The sequence below is a fragment of the Perissodus microlepis genome, chromosome 3, assembly GCF_051167445.1.
Source record: "Perissodus microlepis isolate ML-2025 ecotype Zambia chromosome 3, ASM5116744v1, whole genome shotgun sequence".
Taxonomy (NCBI): Eukaryota; Metazoa; Chordata; class Actinopteri; order Cichliformes; family Cichlidae; genus Perissodus; species Perissodus microlepis.
This window is the reverse complement of record NC_140463.1, coordinates 24337818-24358390: the sequence shown is the minus strand read 5'-3', so window position 1 is coordinate 24358390 and position 20573 is coordinate 24337818. Positions and strand designations below refer to the sequence as shown.

General features: G+C 40.7%; 1 protein-coding gene across 1 annotated transcript in view; it reads right to left on the bottom strand.

The window, feature by feature from the left end:
* Window positions 1-7299: 7299 nt before the first annotated feature.
* shroom4 (shroom family member 4) overlaps window positions 7300-20573 on the bottom strand; it is a 100275-nt gene continuing 87001 nt past the window's right edge. The window contains exons 6-12 of the mRNA XM_084923658.1: window positions 18569-19360; window positions 16356-17012; window positions 14813-14942; window positions 14611-14712; window positions 11160-11330; window positions 10891-11033; window positions 7300-10357 (exon numbers count right to left, since the gene is read on the bottom strand). Of these exons, the coding sequence (XP_084779784.1) occupies window positions 10201-10357; window positions 10891-11033; window positions 11160-11330; window positions 14611-14712; window positions 14813-14942; window positions 16356-17012; window positions 18569-19360 (2152 nt within the window). The 3' untranslated portion in view covers window positions 7300-10200. The remainder of the gene's footprint in view (window positions 10358-10890; window positions 11034-11159; window positions 11331-14610; window positions 14713-14812; window positions 14943-16355; window positions 17013-18568; window positions 19361-20573) is intronic.

Below are 20573 nucleotides of genomic sequence, written 5' to 3'. Positions count from 1 at the left end.
CGGGCGTTGCTTATGCAAAAGAGAAAAGCAACAATACAGCGTGTTTCTCTGCTCCAAGACATCCGCGGTTCTTTCACACGGTAAGTATGTCTGCGCTTCATAAATGTGTCTGCCAGCATTAATTATTCAAACCGTGTTTAAAACATGATTCATTTGTTTTCCAAAAACATTTCCTCTAAATTTGCAAAGTTACTGATTTAAAAATATATATTTTCAAGTTTTTAGCTGGATATCAAGCATATACGTCAAATATATCTCAAATATATGATAGAGTTTTGAGCATATTTATATAGCAAAAAAGATCACAATGGCATAACCATGTTAAATAAAAGATGCCCAAGTGTGCACCAATGCACTCTAATGCATGCCTTTGAACTGTATGTTTATCTACCTCTACAGCTGAAACCAGTCTGTATCCATGATTTGTTGATCTACTGATTTGTTTTAATGTGGCACCTTTTTTTTCCACAAACTGCAGATGGTGAAATCCTCTTTATTTGATAAAGTGCCCTTAAACTATTCTTGCTCATACTTACTTTGTTCCCCGGCTACTTCTTTACTATGTCAGTAAACCATTTGAACAAGAAAGGTATCGTAGATTTAAAGGCAAAAAATTGGAATGACGTTTATGCAACTGTACATATTAATTCCAACAAAGAGTGAAAATCCAAAAGCTGCAGCAATCCTTTGTATTAATGTGTGTGTGCGCGTGTGCGTGTATGTGTGTGTGTGTGTGCGCTCACAGAAGGAAGATCATGGCAGGAGCTTTTTTTGAATGCATTTCCAATCAGCTTCTTTTTTTTTTTTTTTTTTTACAAGAAGTGTATTTCATACATTGGAATAAATGTATTCTTTTCGATACTTTATAAACACGAAACTAAAGATTTTCAGTTCATGCACATTGTGAAACAAGAATCTAAATATTTGTGTCACAATGATTTCTATAAAAGCAGGTTGTTTATGGGGATAATGTGACAAATCTTTTGTGGTCACAATTAATGATCAATGGTAATTGAAGAGGAAGCTTGAACCCTAACTCTGGACATTTTCATGACAAGTGACAGCACAGACATCTGCTAACGAGAGAACATGTTTTTTGTTCACCCCAAATTTGACAAAACCCTCAGAGTTAACTAACAACGTGGAGCAATCTCAGTGTATTTAGCAGCTTTTTTGCCCTAAACACGATCAGCTGACTGAGACAAATGCCTGTAGTCATCAACTTTGGTCAATGTGAACGTTGAAGGAGATTTGTTCCATAGACACCTTACACTAGTGTTTCCTACACTTAATCCAACACTGCTATGTTCTATTTAAACCCAGATTCCTTTTATAGTTTGCAGTGAAATTTCTTAAACCATTGCTTAACGGGCCAGAAGTACAAGTCACTCTTTACTAACACATTGTAGAAAAGTTTACTGCCAGACAACAAAGCTAACAGTCTCACGCGCTCTTTAGATTTTTACCCTTTTCTCCCCAGTATCACAACAGTATGACTCCCAAAGTACAGCTCAATAAACAAACAAAGACTCTAAAGTCAGAACAAAAAGATGCAGTTGGAAGATTAATGATTGCGTTTTTATGATGTGTGGTAAACGACACCGTCCTCTTCTTCTTCTCTGTGTTGTTGTTCTTGTGTGTGTGTGTGTGTGTGTGTGTATGCCTTAGAAGTCATGTTATACATTAGCCATACTTACAAAAAACATTTTGAATTTCATTTAGAACTGAGATTCTAAGTTGTAAGCATTAATCTCATGCTCAGCCAGGAGTATGTTTCCCCACTTTCATAACGCTAAGGTGTCAAATCCGTGACCCCCAACAGATGGTTTGTTACACACGGGCGACAAGGGCGAGCCACCCTTAACTTACACAACCTCACACACTACAGATTTTTAAAGTTCTTGTGTACAATGGTTACACAGTACTACACAGTAATAGACACCGTGTGCTCTGTGACATTATAGACTTCTACTTCTGCTTCCATTGGTTTGCATTTTAAACTCCCAACCTTTCAGGCTGTTATGAACGACTCATATTTCTAACATTTTGTGATGTAAAAGCGAACCACACTTTTCTAGTCACCGACAAAATGGAAACTTTTAGTTTGAAGCCCTGCATTTCTCTGTACTTGGTAGGGATGGGTATTGATAGAGAAGATTTGAAAGAACAGTGAGATCTTAAGAGATCCACAGCCTACGGCTCTTCAATGGGGTGTCACAGGGTCCCCAGGAAAAAAAATTGTAAATGTAAAACAATAAAACAAATATTCTTCTCTAGCAATAACAAAGTATAACATAAATTATTCTGTAGCAATTACACAAGAATATCCAGTAATGTCCCTGCCTACAATTAAACACATTCACTTTAAATCGGGGGCATCTGCTGTGGCAAATGGGTGCAAGCCTTTGACCACAAACTTAGTCACTGCTCGGTGACATTCGTCTATCCTGGCCTGAAAGGAGATGCTACCGGTAGACTGCAGCGAGAACTGCCAGCATCTGAGCCAGCCAGACTCTCTCTCTCATCATGGTCACCTAAATGCACAGTAATGGCAGGTTTTGTGATAAGACAGATCGTGCTAACATAATATGCACTGTTAGTTGATTAATTACCTGCCGCATTAACGGGAGAGGACGTGCAAACGTTACCGCTGCTGCTGGGTTGAAATTCACGAGTCCGGAGCGGAATTAAAAACACGACATTCATTTAAGGTTGTCGCGTGTTTTGTGAGAAAATGCTTTTGCATATTCGTAGTGTTTCCTCCCTTAAATGAAATATCTACTTTGCAAGTATTGCAAGTTGCCCTGTTGTCATCCGTTCTCGTAAAGCATAACCAAAGTTTTGAGCGTTTGAGCCGCCATGTTTCCTGCCAGGTAAATGACGCAACGTGGTGACGTCATTCGGGGCGACTGGAATCGATAAGGGAATCGTTTGCAAAAATGGCAAACAATTCCAAGGAATTGAAACAGTGGGAACCGGTTCACAACAAGAACCGGGTTTCGATACCCATCCCTATTAATGACCTGATGATTTTCATTAAGAAATCAAACACTTCTTACATAATTCTGAGGAGTGAAATGTTAAGCTGTTGTTACTTGTATCCATTATTTGCTCAAAAACTTACGCAAATGAATTAAAATCCTTTCAAATCAAAAGAATTTTCTTTTGGTGTCCTTATTCATAATACTTGTGTGACTATGTACATATTGTTTTGTTTTATTTAGTTTTTCTCACTTGCAAACAGAGAACCAGCAGAAAAGACTTGCACACATTAACATTTGAAGTCATATTTCTGATGGCCATCATGAGGCGACTCAGATTGTAAAATCTGGGAAGATGACACTGCTGATGATTTTCTCAGTGATCTGGCAAGTTTACAGTTTATATTTAATTTAATATTTAATAAAACATCAAGTTTTCTTTTAGGATATGATCCCCTGAAGAGTCAGAGAGGAGGATAAAAAAGATACATTTTACCTCGTGATTGACAAGTCGTTAGTCTATAAACAAGACTCAGATTCTCAGTCAACCCTTTATATGTCACATCACAGCTAGCAACTGAAGCGACTAGCAGGCTGAGGTAGGACTTCATTTTGATGGGCACATCATCACCAGTGTTGGTCAAGTTACTTGAAAAAAGTAATTAGTAACTGATTACATCTTCAAAAAAGTAATCCAATTAATTTACTGATTACTTATTTTCAAAAGTAATTACTTACTTAGTTACTTTTCAAAAACATGATACACAACCTGAATACACAATAACGCAAAAGACCTTTCAGCCCAATTCTATTTTATGCATGATCCATCATATAAAATAAATAAAATAACATTGAAAACCTCTTTTTAAAATTTGTTTTATGAGTTTTAATCTTTTATTTTTATGCACATTGCGTTAAGCAAAAATGGAATTATATGCAACTGTCTTTGACTTGAAGAAATTCTTTAACATTTAAACCTATTTTCTGCATATTCCAGCATATAAAATAAAGTAATTATTTGTGTTTATACTCACTCTTTCAAATAGATGCAAGTAAAAGACAGCACAAATAAATAAAGTAAATAAATCAGCAACATTTGACCGTCCTGTTGCTCCCATTGAAACATAGCCTATTTAAAATCTAAAGCTTAAAATTGTCCATACTGTTGTTACCACTGTACTGTTTGAAATGGAATGAGAGAAGCTGGTTATTTTGTCATATGTGCATGTGCCCAAAGTAACTAACTAACTAACTGGATGCCCATTAATCTTATAACTCCTGTTGTGTGTGTGTTTGTGTACAGAGAGACAGCCAGGTTCATAATTGATATATGGAAGTTTTTTCAAAAAAAGGAGCAACATTCAGGTAAAAGTGTAAGATCAAATGATCCGTCAATCAAGAATAATGTTGGATCAGTGTTTCAATATTTATATCTTGTAGTAGATGTACACATGGTTTGGTTATTTGCCTTTTGGTTAAAAGTACACTGAGAGAGGACTTTTTCATCAGTGATCTTAATAGTATTTTTTTCATACTAATGTAATTTTTCATCTAACTGAATACAATCTATTTGTGTATGATTGTCAGTCCAAAGAGGGAGAGAGGAAAGAGGAGAATGTGAGGAGAAAGTACAAGGTCAGGAAGAACCAGGTAAGAAAACAGACAGGGAACAGTGACAGGCACAACAGAAACTGTTAAACAAAGAAAAAAAATTTACTCACACAATCTGGAAGTTGTGTCCTCCCTATATTAAAGCTGCTATACAGAAACTGCATTTTTGACCCTCTTTAACAACATTCCAACATAACATTATCATTGATTGGGGAGATTAAAATTAATAATATATTTTTATGTGTTTCAGCCACAACTCTACTAAAACCTCAGCCAATAATAGGTAGGCCAACCTTTGGACCTCCTAGTTGTCTGTATGATAGCCGCAGTACGTGCACCACATTTGCGCACTATCAGAAAGTGCCCTGGTGGAGTGAGGAGCTGTAACGAGAAGCAGTTTATATTCTAAAAATGTTTTAAGCTAGCTTGTTTTAAAGATTTGGTACTGCAGCTTTAAATGTTTTCCAAAAGCACACATACACTTACCTTATCAGTGTTTCTCAAACTTTTTACAGTGTGAGAAAATGTCAAGCTCTCCTAAGTACCACTATGAAAGCATGAAACTTATAATCTTACAACACAAAATTAGTATTATTAAATTAGTAAAATTAGTATCTGCAGTAAAGATCTTTTCATACATTCTATACATTGTACTATAGGCAAAGTTGTCTCAATTTTTATAATTTTTTATTAATATTTTGCACATTTGTACATTTCATGGACTCTTCTATTTTTGGAGTGTATTTTTTTATGTATCTGTATTATATTATCTCTGTCCAAAAAATGCAGTCAGTTTACTTTTTATTCACTATGAGCATCATTCATTATTCTCCCCCAGTAATTAAGGTTAGGATAAGTATTTATTTTTTTTATTCCAATCCATTCTTCTTTTGCAGCATTTAAATAACCTTGATCAGATTTGATGGTTTTGTTACTGACTTTCACAAATGTGGGGATTAAATTGTGTTAAAATGTGCAAAACAGTGATGTCACGTTTTGTGAAAAGGACCCAGGCACAGAGAGACTTGATGAATTTAAGAATCTTATGATTTAATAACATAATTTGCAGACAACAGACGACGAGGACAGGGAGGAACAGGGGTTTAAATGCACCAAGGAGACAGTCGGAGAGAACTGGAGACATTTAACCTCCTAGGACCTGGCGTCCACATATGTGGACATCACATTTTGGGTTATTTAGACCAAAATACTCAATTTTGCTCTACAAGCACCTGATATCCACTTACGAGGACATTATACTGCTACTGTTCTATCGAAATTTTAAACGAATATCCTCATATATGGCTTTCATTTTTCTTAGAAACAAAAATCAGGTTAAAAAAACCAACTTTGTTTTTACATTCATCAGGTCCCAATCATCCCAAATATCAAAGAGAAATTAAAAATGTTGTGGAGGAGTTCGTGTCTTAGGAGGTTAAGGATGCAGGGATTAACAGACACAGGGAAGAAGTCTCATCGTGACAAGTAAAGTTTACCTTGCCTGGCTGGGCAGCTCTCTGGGTGCTCAGCACCCCCAAAGCTCTGATCCTAGAATCGCCCCAGGTTTACGTCATTGTCATGACACACTCTCACAAACAAAATCACGATGGTTTAGTAACACAGTAACGCAGCGTGCTTACGGGAAAGTAACAGAAATCGAATTACATTTTTGCAATAGTAATCCCTTACATTACTCGTTATTTGAAAAAAGTAATTGGATTACAGTAACGCGTTACTGCCCATCTGTGGTCATCATCATCACATTCCAAGCCAGACTAGGATCATACCACTATGTGAAAGAAAGAGGGGAGGGAGAAAGATGCTCCAAGGACAGAGGCTGCAGTAGTACAGAGGGCTGGATTTAAATGCAAGTTCATCGGGAAAGTGAAGAAATGGGCAGAATCAGAAAAAGAGCAGAATCTGGATGCATTTCACCGATACAGACCTGAGTGCAGAATCTGTAAAATGACACCCATTTTTATTTTCACTCACTTTCCAGTGAGGAAGACAAAATACCTTAAACCACATGACCTTAGTAGTAGCAAATGCATAAAAATTAGGCTTTTATGAAAACGCTGAATACAAATTGCAAATACAATTTTTTTTTCTGTTCAGGAATGCAAGTAATTAACTGCAATTGGACAAAATAATAACAATAATAATAATAATAATAATAATAATAATAATAATAATAATAATGTGCTTTAGTTTGTTTGGTCTTTTTTATAAATGGTAATTTTCAGAATTCATTAATAACAATAATTATATTTTAACATTAAGAACATAATTTTAGTTAAATAGCTTGTGTATCTGGTGGATTAACCATTAAACCAATATAAAAAATAAGTGTGGTAGTTACCAAAACATTAAACCCGGGGCGGTTTTGCTCCTTAAACATACAACTCACGACACTGTACGTTAATATTGTATTTCCTGGCCTCTGCTCCATTCAGCAATTTAGACAGAGCATCAGTATTAATGACACAGAGATCATTTCCCTTCAGGAGAACTCCCCAGATCCCGCAGAGCTGCTGAATGACTCCCCCTCGTCATCAGTCAACCTCCATTTACCCCGAGCCGTATTTCGTCCAACCACATTTGAAGAATGGCCCCGCCCCGAGAGGAAAACGCATTTCAGCACCGGACAAGTTGATATAAAGAGAGCTTTTACCCGTGAGGGCATAAATCACAGCAGGAGACCCAAAGCTGGTTTAAAATATCATTATTATTATTTATGGTACTTTTTCCTCAGATGAGTGTTTTTGCAGTTATAAAACAGGCCTTTTCAGTAATGCATGTTACAAAAAGAGACAAAAAAATGGTTTGTATTAAATCAAAATCACAGATGGAAACATGAACAGAAGAATTATTCTCTTTCTCAGGTCCAATAAGCAACTTTCTGTCCCTCTCCTTTCAAATCAGTACATTTCCAGTCAATTTATAGACAAATTGAAAACATGTACAAAACATGGGAGTAACAGTTTTAAGTTTAACAGGACATCTTAAGAAAATGAAATGATAATGGAATAAAATGTAGGTTTGTTCTTTGCTTCAGTTGATCAATAATTAAATGATCAAACAGATTGGACCAAAGCGTTTCAGAGCCGTTTCGTTTCCCTTCAGCATCACTTTCCTTAGAAATCTTTGGAATGGGGTTTGCTCCTCTAGTTTTGAATTTGTATTTATTCAGACAGGCAGGTCTGGACTCCTGAGGTTTAGGCCAGCGGAAAAAGCTTGGAATTGGATTTTGGCAACAAATCCCAAATTACAAGACAGAAGTTGTTTTAAAGTTTAATAGAGGGTTGTAACAATAAACAATTAACTAGAAGTTCTTCTCTCTTTTAGGAAAGCTGAATTCTCTCCATTTTGTCAACAAAAACCACACAATTCAGTTTTCAAACGGGCTGTATCTTCTCTCTAGATAAAATGTAGATGAGAAAACTGACACCACATGTATCAATCTACTTCCAAGAGTGTGTTAGCTTAGCTTATCTTAGCAGAAAGACTTGAAACAAGGGAACACTGCATTTTGTTTGTTTAATGTGTACAAACTGCACTTTAAAGCTCAATATTTAACACATTGTATCCAGCTTGCTTTATTCATATAATTTTAATTCATCTAATTTAATTTATATTTAAACAGTTTAATGGTTATTTATGGTTTATTTTTTGTTTTTTGTGGTTAACCTAAAAGTTAAAACAAAACCAAAACAAGCTAAAACAATTACGCATCAAGTGTTAAGTAGCTAGGTCTTTACACTTTTGTTCCAGTATCATTTGTGATACTTACCTTATGCTTTTATAATAATTCATATTAAACTGTGTTTAACATTTACTTTATGACTCACTGATTAGATTGGTTTTGTTTAATTTGAGCTGAACCTTAAAACAAGGCTAAAATAAACAACTTAAAACAATTAGCCGCTAAATCCTAAATACCAAGATGCTAGCTCCATTAGAGGTAGAGCTTTAAAACACTGCAGTTTTCACACTTTCAATCCTTTGTTTATGGATTAATAAACAAAATACAATGTGTTAATTATTTAATTTTGCTGGCAGAAAAAGAGTCGAGCTTGTCATTAATGCTAAACTAAGCTAACTGGCTGCTAGATGTAGCCTTATATATACTGAAAGGGTTTGACAGGGTTTGAATCTTCTTATCAAAAATAGCCAAAATTTATATAACATTTGGGACTCGAATACAAAATTTAGGGCAAAAATGGTGGACTTAAAAACATTTTTAAAACTTTACAGTTGCTTGAACAAGCTTATTAGACAGAAAAAATGAAAAAGGATACACAAAGTTTAGTTTAGCACAAACCAAACACTGGATTCATCCACTGCCAAAATATACAGTAAACTTCAACTCCTTCCGGTCTTCTTTCTCATCTTTTACAACCTATTCCAGTCATTTCAAATATCAAAACCGCTATATACATTATAAACACGCATCTTCTGTACATAACGGTCACTCCGTGGCAGAACAAGTCAGTGAAGTGTCAAACTCCACACAGTAACACATGTTTACAGCCACAGACATTACAGTAAAAAGAATATAAAGTGATATGACAATATGATGCTTAGATAAAACAGTATATGTGTTGCTGAAGGCTGTAGAAATGACATGTTTAGCTGTTAATAATCCTGCAAATGGCATTTCACAATATTGGCTTTAGTGTGGTTAATGTAAGCACCAAAAAAAATCCTTTAATTCTCTGAACCAGGAGATTTAAATACATTAAAAACAACAACAACAAAGTGAGCAGCGTCTTAGTGACACATTCAACAAGCAAAAATGTCTTTGGCAGCGTGGCGCGATACTGGTTAGAGGACAATAAATGTTACAGTACGTGGTTCATAACGTGAAGCAGAGGGTACAACATTTTCTCACGTGTCCGTTCGGTCCACGAGAAGCCGCTCACTATGAATCTTCACCAGCTGTTTCACTCACAGATCGCCCCCCATTTCCAGCACTGAGCATGCTCTGTGCTCTCAGATCGCATGTCCTAGAGATTAATTGTTGATATGTTTTGGTAGATCTTTAGATTTATCCATCCACTGCAGTCTGTAGTTAATGATAATAACAGTCTTTTTTTTTCCCGCCGAGGTGCAAGTCAGCCTGTCTTTTTGACACCTTGGACTCGTGCCTCTCTCCTGGTCTCTGTTGTTGAGAGATCTCCATTCCTTCTCACCTACATAGAGCCTTGCAGGGTGCTGATTCAGCTGTTTGTGTTGGACCTGAATTCTCTGCGTTTCTAATCCTTAAAAAAGCAGTTCGAGGTGCTAACTGTGAAGCTACATGAAGACTTCAGAAATCTGTGAGGCAGTCAGTTTTAGACAAGGAGACGATTTCGCTATCTGCAGATGGAGCCAGCCCAGTTATTTCCAAGTTAATCAGCTCCTAGCAATGGTTTCATACTTGGTCTCAAAACAAGTGATGCAGTTTTCCTTCAAAATAAGAGCGGAGGTTCACGACGAAAATTGATCAGGATGGCATCCTTTTCTCAGACAGATGAAATCGTAATCACCAAATCTCCTTTTCTTCATATCCAAGTAAAGTCTACAAAAAAAAACCTTCCTTCTTCTCCGCTTTCAAGCTTTGTTGTTCCTAATATTGTCCATATCCCATCGACATGCCCATTCCCAGCCCCAGCCCCAGTCCCAGGCTCTCCCTCAGCCCCCTCAGCTGCTCTTCTCCCAGTCGGATCTTGTCCTCCAGCTGCCGCTGCTCCACCAGCAAGGCGGCCTTCATCTTCACAAAGTGGCTGCCGAAGGGAAAAACACAAAAAACCCACAGTGAATGTTATTAAGACGTATGGGGTAGAATGTTGAGCTTTGATACTTTGATTTATGGAGTTAACATGCTTTAGTGTCTGTTACACGCTGCCCTTCAACACAAGAAAATGTATTGAGCTCAGCTTATATTTAGTGAAGCAGTCAGATTCCCATGGTTTGCACGAGCTCAGGTGCATGCTCAGAGACAACCCCACTGAAAACCCAGGTCATAACACACATTACGCACATGACCCAGACTTTTTAGAGGCATCCCGATATCTGGCTTCCTGGCTTCCCTTGGCGACCTGGATACGGTCTGGCGTGATACTTTAGACCATCTCCACTGGATTTTCAAAGGTCCAGAGAGAACTCACCAGACGCTGCAGGATCTGTGACACTTTCCAGTCTCCAGATGAACCCATTCCAGAACTCCTGACTACACTCTTACAAAGAAAAGTGAGCTCTCACCGGAACTCTCCAGCGGTGGGTTTGTTTATGTTGCCACACTGGGCATATATCCCACCTGTAGTCTCTGTGCTGCTCTGGAGAGAGGCAGCGGGCCAGCACGCGGCTCACAGCCTGCTCTCTGCGGTCTACGTGGTCCTTCAGGTCCTGAGCCTCGGACAGCTGCCTCATGAGCTGACGCTTTTTCTCCAGCAGGGGGAGCTACAGGACAGAGAGCGAGGGAGAGGGAGAATAGAGGTATTTTAAAAACAAAACCCGATGCACTACAAGTCCACTCTGTCTACATCTGCTCTTGCCCTCGTTTCTCTCCACCCTCATCACCCTCACCCTCTCGTGGTGCTCCGTATCAGGGTCCAGTGTGTCCAGCGTGGTCTCCACCCTTAGCAGCCTCCCGGACAGCGACAGCAGCAAGCTCACCACCTTGTCCAGATCGCCGATGAACATGCGGAACTTGTCCACCTCGTTGGGCTTGCACACAGAGACCACCATGCTCTCCACCTGAGAGCAAACACGAAGAGCAGATTTACTGTAAGTCAGTGACGTGATGGACAGAGCTGATGAAACACAGAGCTGATGCAGTGGATGTGAAACCTTACCCAGCATCAACACGCTTCTTCATTCTGCATCCATAAGATGCTATTAAAAAAATAACTGCCACGAACTTTTCAAATAAACCTGTCTGGTTTTTGTAGCCTCCTATTGGTTAGAAAATCCAACACAATGTGCTAATTTAAGTGAAGAAAAAAACCTAGCAGGCTGAACACTATTAGCTTTAAAGGTCCCCACACTCTTACACTCACTTATATTTGCACTGTTCATTTGTGTTTCTTAAACACTTCCTCAAATGTCTTCTCCTTTAGGGTTTGTCACAGTGGCTCATTTGCCTCCATCAAACCCTATCCTTACCATCCTCCTCTGTCACACCAACCATCTGCACGTCCTCCTTCACTATCCATAAACATTCTCTGTGGCCTTCCTCTTTTCTTAGTATTTAAACTCTACCTCCACTCCCTGCATGCTTACCTATCCACCTGCCTCCGTCTCATTCACACACATGGATTCTGTCTTGCTTCCACTGACTTTTATTCCCCTCCTCTCCAAAGCATACCTCCTCCACTCCAGGATCTCTCCCACCTGTTCACGACTCTCCCTACTGATCACAGCGTCGTCTGCAAACATCACAATCCACAGAGACTCCTGCTTGTCCTCATCAGTCAATAGAAAAAGGGGCTCAGAGCCGATCACTATTATAATCCCAGTCTGTGTGATCTTCGTGTTGGTGTTGTTCCTGGATCATCATAATATTTGTCCAGGATCAACACTGCATCTGACCAATCACACTGTTATGATGTCACAGAAAACAAAAATGCTGATGACATCCACTCAGAAGGAGAGGCTGTCCTGGTCAGGCTCAGGGCGGGGGTTAGGATGCAGTTGTGGTTAAGGGTATAGTTTGGTTAACCTTAACCCCTATCACTACAATGTGATTGGTAGGGATGGGTACCAGTATCCAGTGCCATGATGGCACCGGTTCTGACATAAACGGTAGTAACCAGACCGAAAAGCAGCGCACATTTTGGTGCTTTATTTCGGTGCTTTTTTTTTCCTGAGCTGTGATACACTTTAGATTCTAGCCAATCATTTTACGTTTCCGAGGATAGTAGGCGGGTCCAGGTACGTACGTTCTTTTAGAGCAGAGCTACAGATTAAAAATGCCCAAGGAGGAGCGGTCAAAAGTCTGGCTGTACTTCACAGCAAAATATGCAAACTCAGCAGCCTGCAACAAGTGCTTTAAGCTGATACTGTGATACAGTGCAAAGGAGGTAACACCTCAAATCCGATGAAACACCTGGCGACGCATAGCGTTTTTTTTAAAAGCCGAGAAATGCGCCGTATTTAATAGCTTACTGCGAGACCTCACACCGTGCACATCTACTGCCTGTTATCGGACCCGGAGTCAGTGTTGCCAACTTAGCGACTTTGTCGTTATATTTAGCGAGTTTTCAGACCCCTTAGCGACTTTTTTTTAGAAAAAAAGTCGCTAAAAAAAGACGTGAAAGCGCGTATCGCTTTTACTCTCAACAAGCAGCGGGTGCTGTAACGCAGTCAGTTCTTCTTTTACTCTTTTACTCTTATGCTGTTTTGTGGATCACAAGGTTTAAAACTACTTATAAACACACACACACAGTAACTCCACCAGAGTGCCTATTTCGGGTCACTTTTGCCGGTCCAAGCCCAGGTAAAGGAGCAGGGTTGGAATTGTGACATTAAAAAAAACAATAATTGCTAAAAGAAATTTAATTTGTAGTTCTAAATAAACTCTAAATGCATTTAGGACGTTTTCTACTCACTTTATGTCTCTTCCACGATGTTATTTCTCTCTCCAACAACATAGGTTACAATTAGATTAGCATGACCAATTATGCAAATTAGGCGATGACGTCATTTAGCGACTTCTAGCGACTTTTAGGACAACCAATAGCGATTTTCCTTACTGAGGAGTTGGCAACACTGCCTGGAGTTAGCAATGTCCCCCAAAAACCCGAAGAATAGAGTCCTGGCCCCTAGCCCTGCCAGTGTAGCAGAAATGATGACGGATGATGATGGCAGCAGCAGCCGTTCTTCTCTGCGTGAGTAGCTTAATGTTGTTCGTGTGTAATTTACGTTGAGTAGGCTAACCACGTTATTACATTAATGCATGTAAGGTGAACTAGCAAACATCATCATAGCTACATGCGGCTGTCTTCTTGTTTGATGGCAGATACTCCCTTCACCCTGGCCAAAAAGGCTAAAATGACCAAAGAAAAAGTGGAAAACAGTTAAACATGAGAGGTTTTTGGACAAAGTTTGTGTTTTTTCCATTGTGCACTGCTTCCAGCCAAGAGTGATGCCATATATGCCCCATAGCTGCAGAAAAGGCTAACATTGTTATCTTTTTACAAAAAAACAGCTGAACATGAGAGGTTTTTGGACCAATTTTGTGTTCTCCATTCTTTAAGCACCCGTTTGAGCACCGTTTAAGCACCGGCACCGTTTCAAAAGCACCGGTATCGGATAAAACCTAAACGATACCCATCCCTAGTGATTGGTCACTTGCAATGGTGAACCTGGACCAGAATTTGTTTTTTTTTTGTTTTTTTGTTTTTTTATCAGGAACGACACCAACATGAGGATATCAGATCGTGCATATCATCCCACCCCCACCTTGAACCCATCTGTCACTCCTATCGCACACCACCTCGCTGTCTCGCTGTCCTCATACATGCACCACCCTCACATACTTCTCTGCCCCTCCTGACTTCCTCATGCAGGACCACAGCTCCTCTCTCTATCATATGCTTTCTCTAGATCCACAAAGACAGTGCAGCTCCTTTTGACCTTCTCTGCACTTCTCCATCAACACAAGAAAGCAAACGTCACATCTGTAGTACTCTTGAAGCCAGTGAAGGCAAACTGCCGCTCACTGATGAGCACCTCCCTTCTTAACCAAGCTTCAACAGCTCTTTCATCAGCTTCATCTCTGTGCAGTTACTGCAGCGCTACACATCACACTTCTTCTTAGTACATTAGATCTCTTGTGTTTAACCACACAAGAGTGTTTAACCACTCTTGTGTAGTTAACCACACAAAACCATCTAAAACAAAGCAATAAACAGCTTTGCTTTAAAAAGAAAAAGGTACTTTTCTTTTAATCTGATTGAACAAGAAAAATACAACATGTTAATAAGTTTGTTGTTCTGTGCTGACATAATGACCAGGTGAATGAGTTCGTCCTTACCTCCTCTCCCAGCTGTGCATTGGCTCTGATGTCCTCCTGCAGTCCTCTCTGAGCCTCCCTCAGCACTCCCAGCTTCTTCCGGAGGCTCTCCATCAGCTGTTTCTGCACAACAGAGGAAGAACTTAAAGCCCAATAACCAGGAGCGGTCCTCTCCCTTTATCTCCACCACACCCGTTCTTCAAACAGCAGTCGCATGAATTACCTTGTAGGTCAGCTCGTCATCCTTGTCGCGCTCTCTGTTATCTGTGAAATCCTTCATCTGCGACAGGATCTGAGCCTTGGCCGTTGATGTGCTGTAATAGGACGAACAGCTGGAGCTAGCTCCTGACCGCCTGCGGAGAAGGCACCGGCAGGGGAGTTTGTGTTATTCCCACAGTGATAAAAGACAAAAAGAGGTGCAAAACAGACAAAGCTGTAAAAATACGGTGATTACAGGTGCATGTAAAAGAAGTGCAATTAATTACGTGGGTTTAATGAGGCAAGACATTAATGAGCGGCATCTCGGCACAACTCTGCTCCAAAACTGTGAAACATGATGCCAAATGAGAGGACAGTAAAGTTTGTTTTGTTTTTTCAACACTGTGTAATGCTTAGGGGAGTTCTTTTTCAACATAATGGGTTGAAATATTAAAAATAAATCCATGACTTAGAATTTCACAATTACTTTAACTATGTTTTTTGGTAACTTGACCCGCTTCCACCTATACGGCTTTGTCTGGACTACAGGTAAGCTAAAATAAAAGTTTTCACCGTTAAGTCAAAGAACTTGTCCTCGTCAGGGTCCAATCCAGGCCTTTGGAAAGGTTCGTACGATGTTGAAATTAAAGATAAGAAGGGTACTGTGCCCGTTCACAGAGATAACAACCTGCTCCTAAACACATTCATGACAAAAGGTGCTGTCTTTAATTATCAGTGGGAAGTATGTGGAGGCAAGTCACAAACGTCCGGTTTACATCAAGGAGGATCTGATCCCAGAAAGCACAGCAGAGACTTTACTTCCCGAGTGTCCTCAGAAGGAAGAACATCCCTCTGAGACTGTTGGTTTCCTACTTCAACTCTATAGATAGCATTTTAACATACTACTTCCACGTGGGGTTTCCTTGTTGTGTGGTGGCACAGAAAAAGGTCCAGAGGGTTATCAGTGTTATCAAGGGTTAAAATTATTGGAAACTGTGAGGACCTACACAGTTCCCACTGCCTCAGACAGCCTAATATCATAATCATATCACAGATCTCTCCCAGCCCGGTCACCTCCTGTTTAATCTGTGACCATCAGGTGGGGCAGAGCAATTAAAAGGGCAAACAGACTAAAAAACTGTTTTTATGCTTTTCCCCTTTTTAAATCTGTTTTTAAATCTTATATAGTTTTATATGATTTTTTAGGACTGTTTAGATTGCATTCAAAATTGCTGTACATAACACAGTGACAATAAAGACACTTCATTAAAAAAAGTGAAGACAAAAATGAAAAATAAATGTTTCTTTGTTGATTTTTCAGTTTTAAGATTAAAAAAAATGAACCCGTCTGCGCTCTGTGGTGCTAATTACCCATCATGCACCTGTGTCTGCGACTACGAACCATCTGTAAACCTAACAGAGAAGAAGCAAGTCTTTTGGAAAGGTTGTGTGAAACAGAATGAGCTTAGTGATGAGAACAGTTAAGTCTTGTACAAATCAAATGGTCTGTGTAATGCACACACACACACACACACACACACACACACACACACACTCTTCTCTCATACCTATCCAGGCTGTCTGTGCTGTGCTCTACAGGTTGCGCTTCTCTCCAGCTCTCTGTGCCCGACTCGCCCTCACTGCTCTGGGGGAAGAGCTCCTCCAGGCTCAGTCCCTCTCTGCTGCTGCTCTCCCCACCCTCCAGCTCCTCCTCCAGGGAGCTGCTCTCCGCCCTTGTCCTGCCTGACGGCGACGCCTCAGAATCCGGGAGCGTGTCGATGTCCGTCTCCAGGACTGTGACAGGGAGGGCAAAGCACGGGAGCTCACTTGTGATGGGAATGTCCTCTCCCGGAAGCTCCTCCTCCTGGAAGTCATCGATGTCGGTCTCTAGGGGGACGTCCAGGTCAGCCTCCAGGCTGTGCTCCGGGCTCGGGCTGAGGGTCGTCTCTGATTCGGTTCCTGTTTCAAGGATCTTCTGCTGATCTTCCATCTGGAAGCCTCTATCCACACGAAGTTGCTCGCAGTCGGTTCGACTGGCATATCTACCGGAAGCCTCGATGACACCTCCGTTTTCTAAAATAGGAGGGGCCGCCATGTCGCTGTGAACCCTGGGGGCTGAAGCTCTCTCCCACTCGGCTCCAGGTCTCACGCTGGGCTGCTGTTTGTAAGGTTTGACTGTAATTTTGTTGTGGTCTGGGCTGCAGCTGACGTCCGTCGCAGATGAACTACAGAGAAACAAGAGAATTAAAATAATCTGACACATCAGTAAACCAAGCACAGGAATTAGGAGTCTATTAAAATCAGTAATGGGAATAACGGTGTTACAGTTGCACGGAAGTAGCTGTCTACGTAAGTAATCTGGGCGCTACAGCTTTAAGCAGCTGCGCGCTCCCGCGTTCGGCTATCACTTTCTGCCCGACAATCACTTTCTGGCACAACACCTGTAGCTAGGGGGACAAACAATCGCATGAGTGCTGCAGTTTGACTGAGGAAGAATAAAGTAGTCGTGGTAAGCCAATCACATGACCACTTAAAGACAAAGCAACAAGGTGATATTTACCAGTTTTTAAATTGTGTTGATAGGCCACATAAAACCAGAGTCATGATAAACAATATATACGTTTTTTCCTCAATAGTTTCGTCACTTTTACTGTCTAAGGACAGCGCAGCAAGCGCTCTCTGCTTATGAGCAAAAAACAAAAAAACAAAAACAGCCCGTTCGTCTTGGTGGAAAAATGCACCATGTCGACCAATTAAAAAATGATATGGCAACATGACATTTGGTTGTTTAGGAAGAGGGGGAGGTTTTAGGAGTGACAGCGAGAGAGAGAGAGAGAGAGAGAGAGACAGACAGACAGCAGAAAAAGAGAGAGAGCGAGTTTTGAGATGTGAGAGATTTGTGACGTTTAGCGTGTTTGGAGTGTGTAGTTAATGTGTTGTCTTGTGTAGTTAGGGTGTAGTGTTGTGGATAGTTTTGTGTTGTGTGTCAGAACAATGAGGCGGCTGCTGTCTCCAGGTAGAAACAGGAGTGATACACCTGCTGCTGTCAGACCTGCAGGTATCAGGCTGTGATGTTCTCCTTTATAGTGGACAGAAATTATTTTTTGGAGTGGCACAAATAATTTGTGGCGTCTTATTGAATGCAGAACAGCTGATTGTTCTGTAAATAGTTTGAAATGGTTATTTAAAAAAGTGGTTGTTACAGTAAAAAATGTAAATTTCTGCTTGGATTTTATGTTTTTTTGTCTGATTTTAGATCAATTGTGTTAATACAGTATGTCAAAATGAAAACATAACTGTACTTTCAGACACGTGAGGTTGTGCTGAAAAGGATGAAACCAAACAAGGCAAAGTAAACAGTTTTTAAAGGTAAAATGTGGAGAGAAAATCAAAAGTAGTCAAAAATGGCCAATTATACCCTGGACCCCAGAGGGTTAAAGATTTTTTTAAAGTAACGCAATAGTTACTTTTCAAGTAATTAATTACTTTTAGAATCTTGTAACTCAGTTGCTAACTGAGAAGTAACTAGTAACTATAATTAATTACTTTTTCAAAGTAACTTGCCCAACACTGATTAAAATATTAACAGTGACTGATATTAGCCCATCAAATATTGATCTTTACTGGTTTTCTATGCCTGAGAACAGGAATCGATCATTTTCTTGTTTTGTTATGCAAAAGTTTTTTCTTCTTGTTTTTCTGACTTTTCTAAAACAAATAATTCAACATTTAATGAAAAAACAAAGTTATTTATAAACCTCAGCATTTTCTCCAGTCTCACCTGCTCACACTGTTCTCCTTTGCTACTGAAGGAGGATGAGGTGGTGGAGGCGGCAGAGGTGATTCAGCCTCCCTTTCTCTATGGGGCGGAGCCACCGGCCTGAATCCCCTCCTCGAGAACATGGGGCTAGGCGGAGCAACGGTAATGAGGCGTTCCTGAAACTGAGGCTGATTCTGACTGGACGGGGCGATTGTGCGTTCCTGGGTTTGACTGCAGCTGCATCTCGGGCACCCGCCCTCCACCACTTCCTGCCTCTCTGGAGGAAGACTGAAGGACCTCTGCCTGGAGGTGTCAGGTGGAGGGACGTAGGTGGACGAGTGGGCTGAATAGTGAGCCCCTGGAGAGTTGAAGGAGGCAGGGATGGAGTGAGGAGCAGCAGAAGCAGATGAGGAGGAGAACAGGGTGTGGTGAGACGCTCGCCGGCGGTGGAACTGCTCCCACTTCGGGGGTGGTGGTCTTGGAGGAGGGGGTGTCTTCTTCCTGTTTTGCCTGGAGACACTCGATGCATCTCCATGTCTCATGTTGCCTTCCTCCACCTCACTCAGGGTCTGGCTGGTTGCCATGGAAATTGAAGGGGACCAGCGCTGGCTGCTGTCGAAGCGGAGGTCGTTTTCGGACATGGCTCGACCTCTGAGATAAAGAGGAGCTGGTGGAGGTGCAAAGGCGTAGCCGTTGTGGTCATCGGTGCTGCTGTCTGTGTGTCTGAGGCCCCATCGAGGCTGCTGGAGGTGCTGCTGGTACTGACCGATGTTCTCTGGAGGTCTGGACTCTCGCCTCCAACTTGGGTAGTCCCTTTTGTTGTGGAGAAAGTAGAGTGACACAAGAAAGGTTATTTTATAAATAAATAGAGAGTGAGCCAAGCTTATAGATAAAGGAAGAGCTCAGAAACATCGCGACACAAATTCCTTGTAACAGAGCTCAGCTGAGGATGAAAGGCTTAGAGCCAGCCTAGCTGTTTCTCACATTCACACCACGTGAATTTTCAGCCTTTGCCGGTGATATATTATATATATCTATTTTTCTGACTTTGACAAAGCTTGAAATTTACAATTTAAAAACTTCTTCGGTTTCTTTTTGTCTAAATTTGAACAAAAACAGTTCAGTTTAAACACCAAATGACTGCAAAAAACATTTATTATGACAATGTCCAAAGACTGCACGAACTGAGCATCAGAATGATGAAGAAAGGAGATTTAAGTGACTTTGAGTTTGGGATGATTGTTGCTGCCAGACGGGCTGGTCTGAGTATTTCAGGAACAGCTGATTTGTGTGGGATTTTCCCACACAACCATCTCTGTGGTGTACAGAGAATGGTCTAAAAAGAGAAGATGTCCAGTGAGGAAAACAGTGGGTGGGTGAAGAAGAGTGGCCAGATTGCTTCAAGCCGATAGGAAGGTAACAGCAACTCAAGTAACCACTCGTTGCATCCAAGGTATGCAGAAGATGGGCTACAGCAGCAGTAGACCACACAGAGTGCCTCTGCTGTCAGCTAAGACCAGGAGACTGGGGCTACAATTCACACGACATTTAGATGGCATGCTGAGGTTTTTCCTTGTATCATTGGTTCAGGCTGGTGTGGATACACGTTGGTCCCCTTAGTACCAACTGAGCATCATTTAAACTTCACAGAGTATTGTTGCTGACCGTGTCCATCCCTTAATGACCACAGTGTACCATCTTCTGATGGCTGCTTCTAGCAGGACAACAAACCATGTCTCAAAGCTCACATCATCTCAAACTGGTTTCTTGACCATGACAATGAGTTCACCACACTCAAGTGGCCTCCACAGTCCCCAGATCTCAGTCTAACACAGCACCTTTGAGATGTGGTGGAACAGGAGATTCTCCTCATGGATGTGGAGCTGACAAATCTGCATCGACTGTGAGATGCTCTCATGCCAACATGGATCCAAATATCTGAGGAATGTTTCCAGCACCTTGTTGAATCTACACCATGATCAATTAAAGCAGCCGCAAAGGCGAAAGCTGTCCAACACTGTAATAG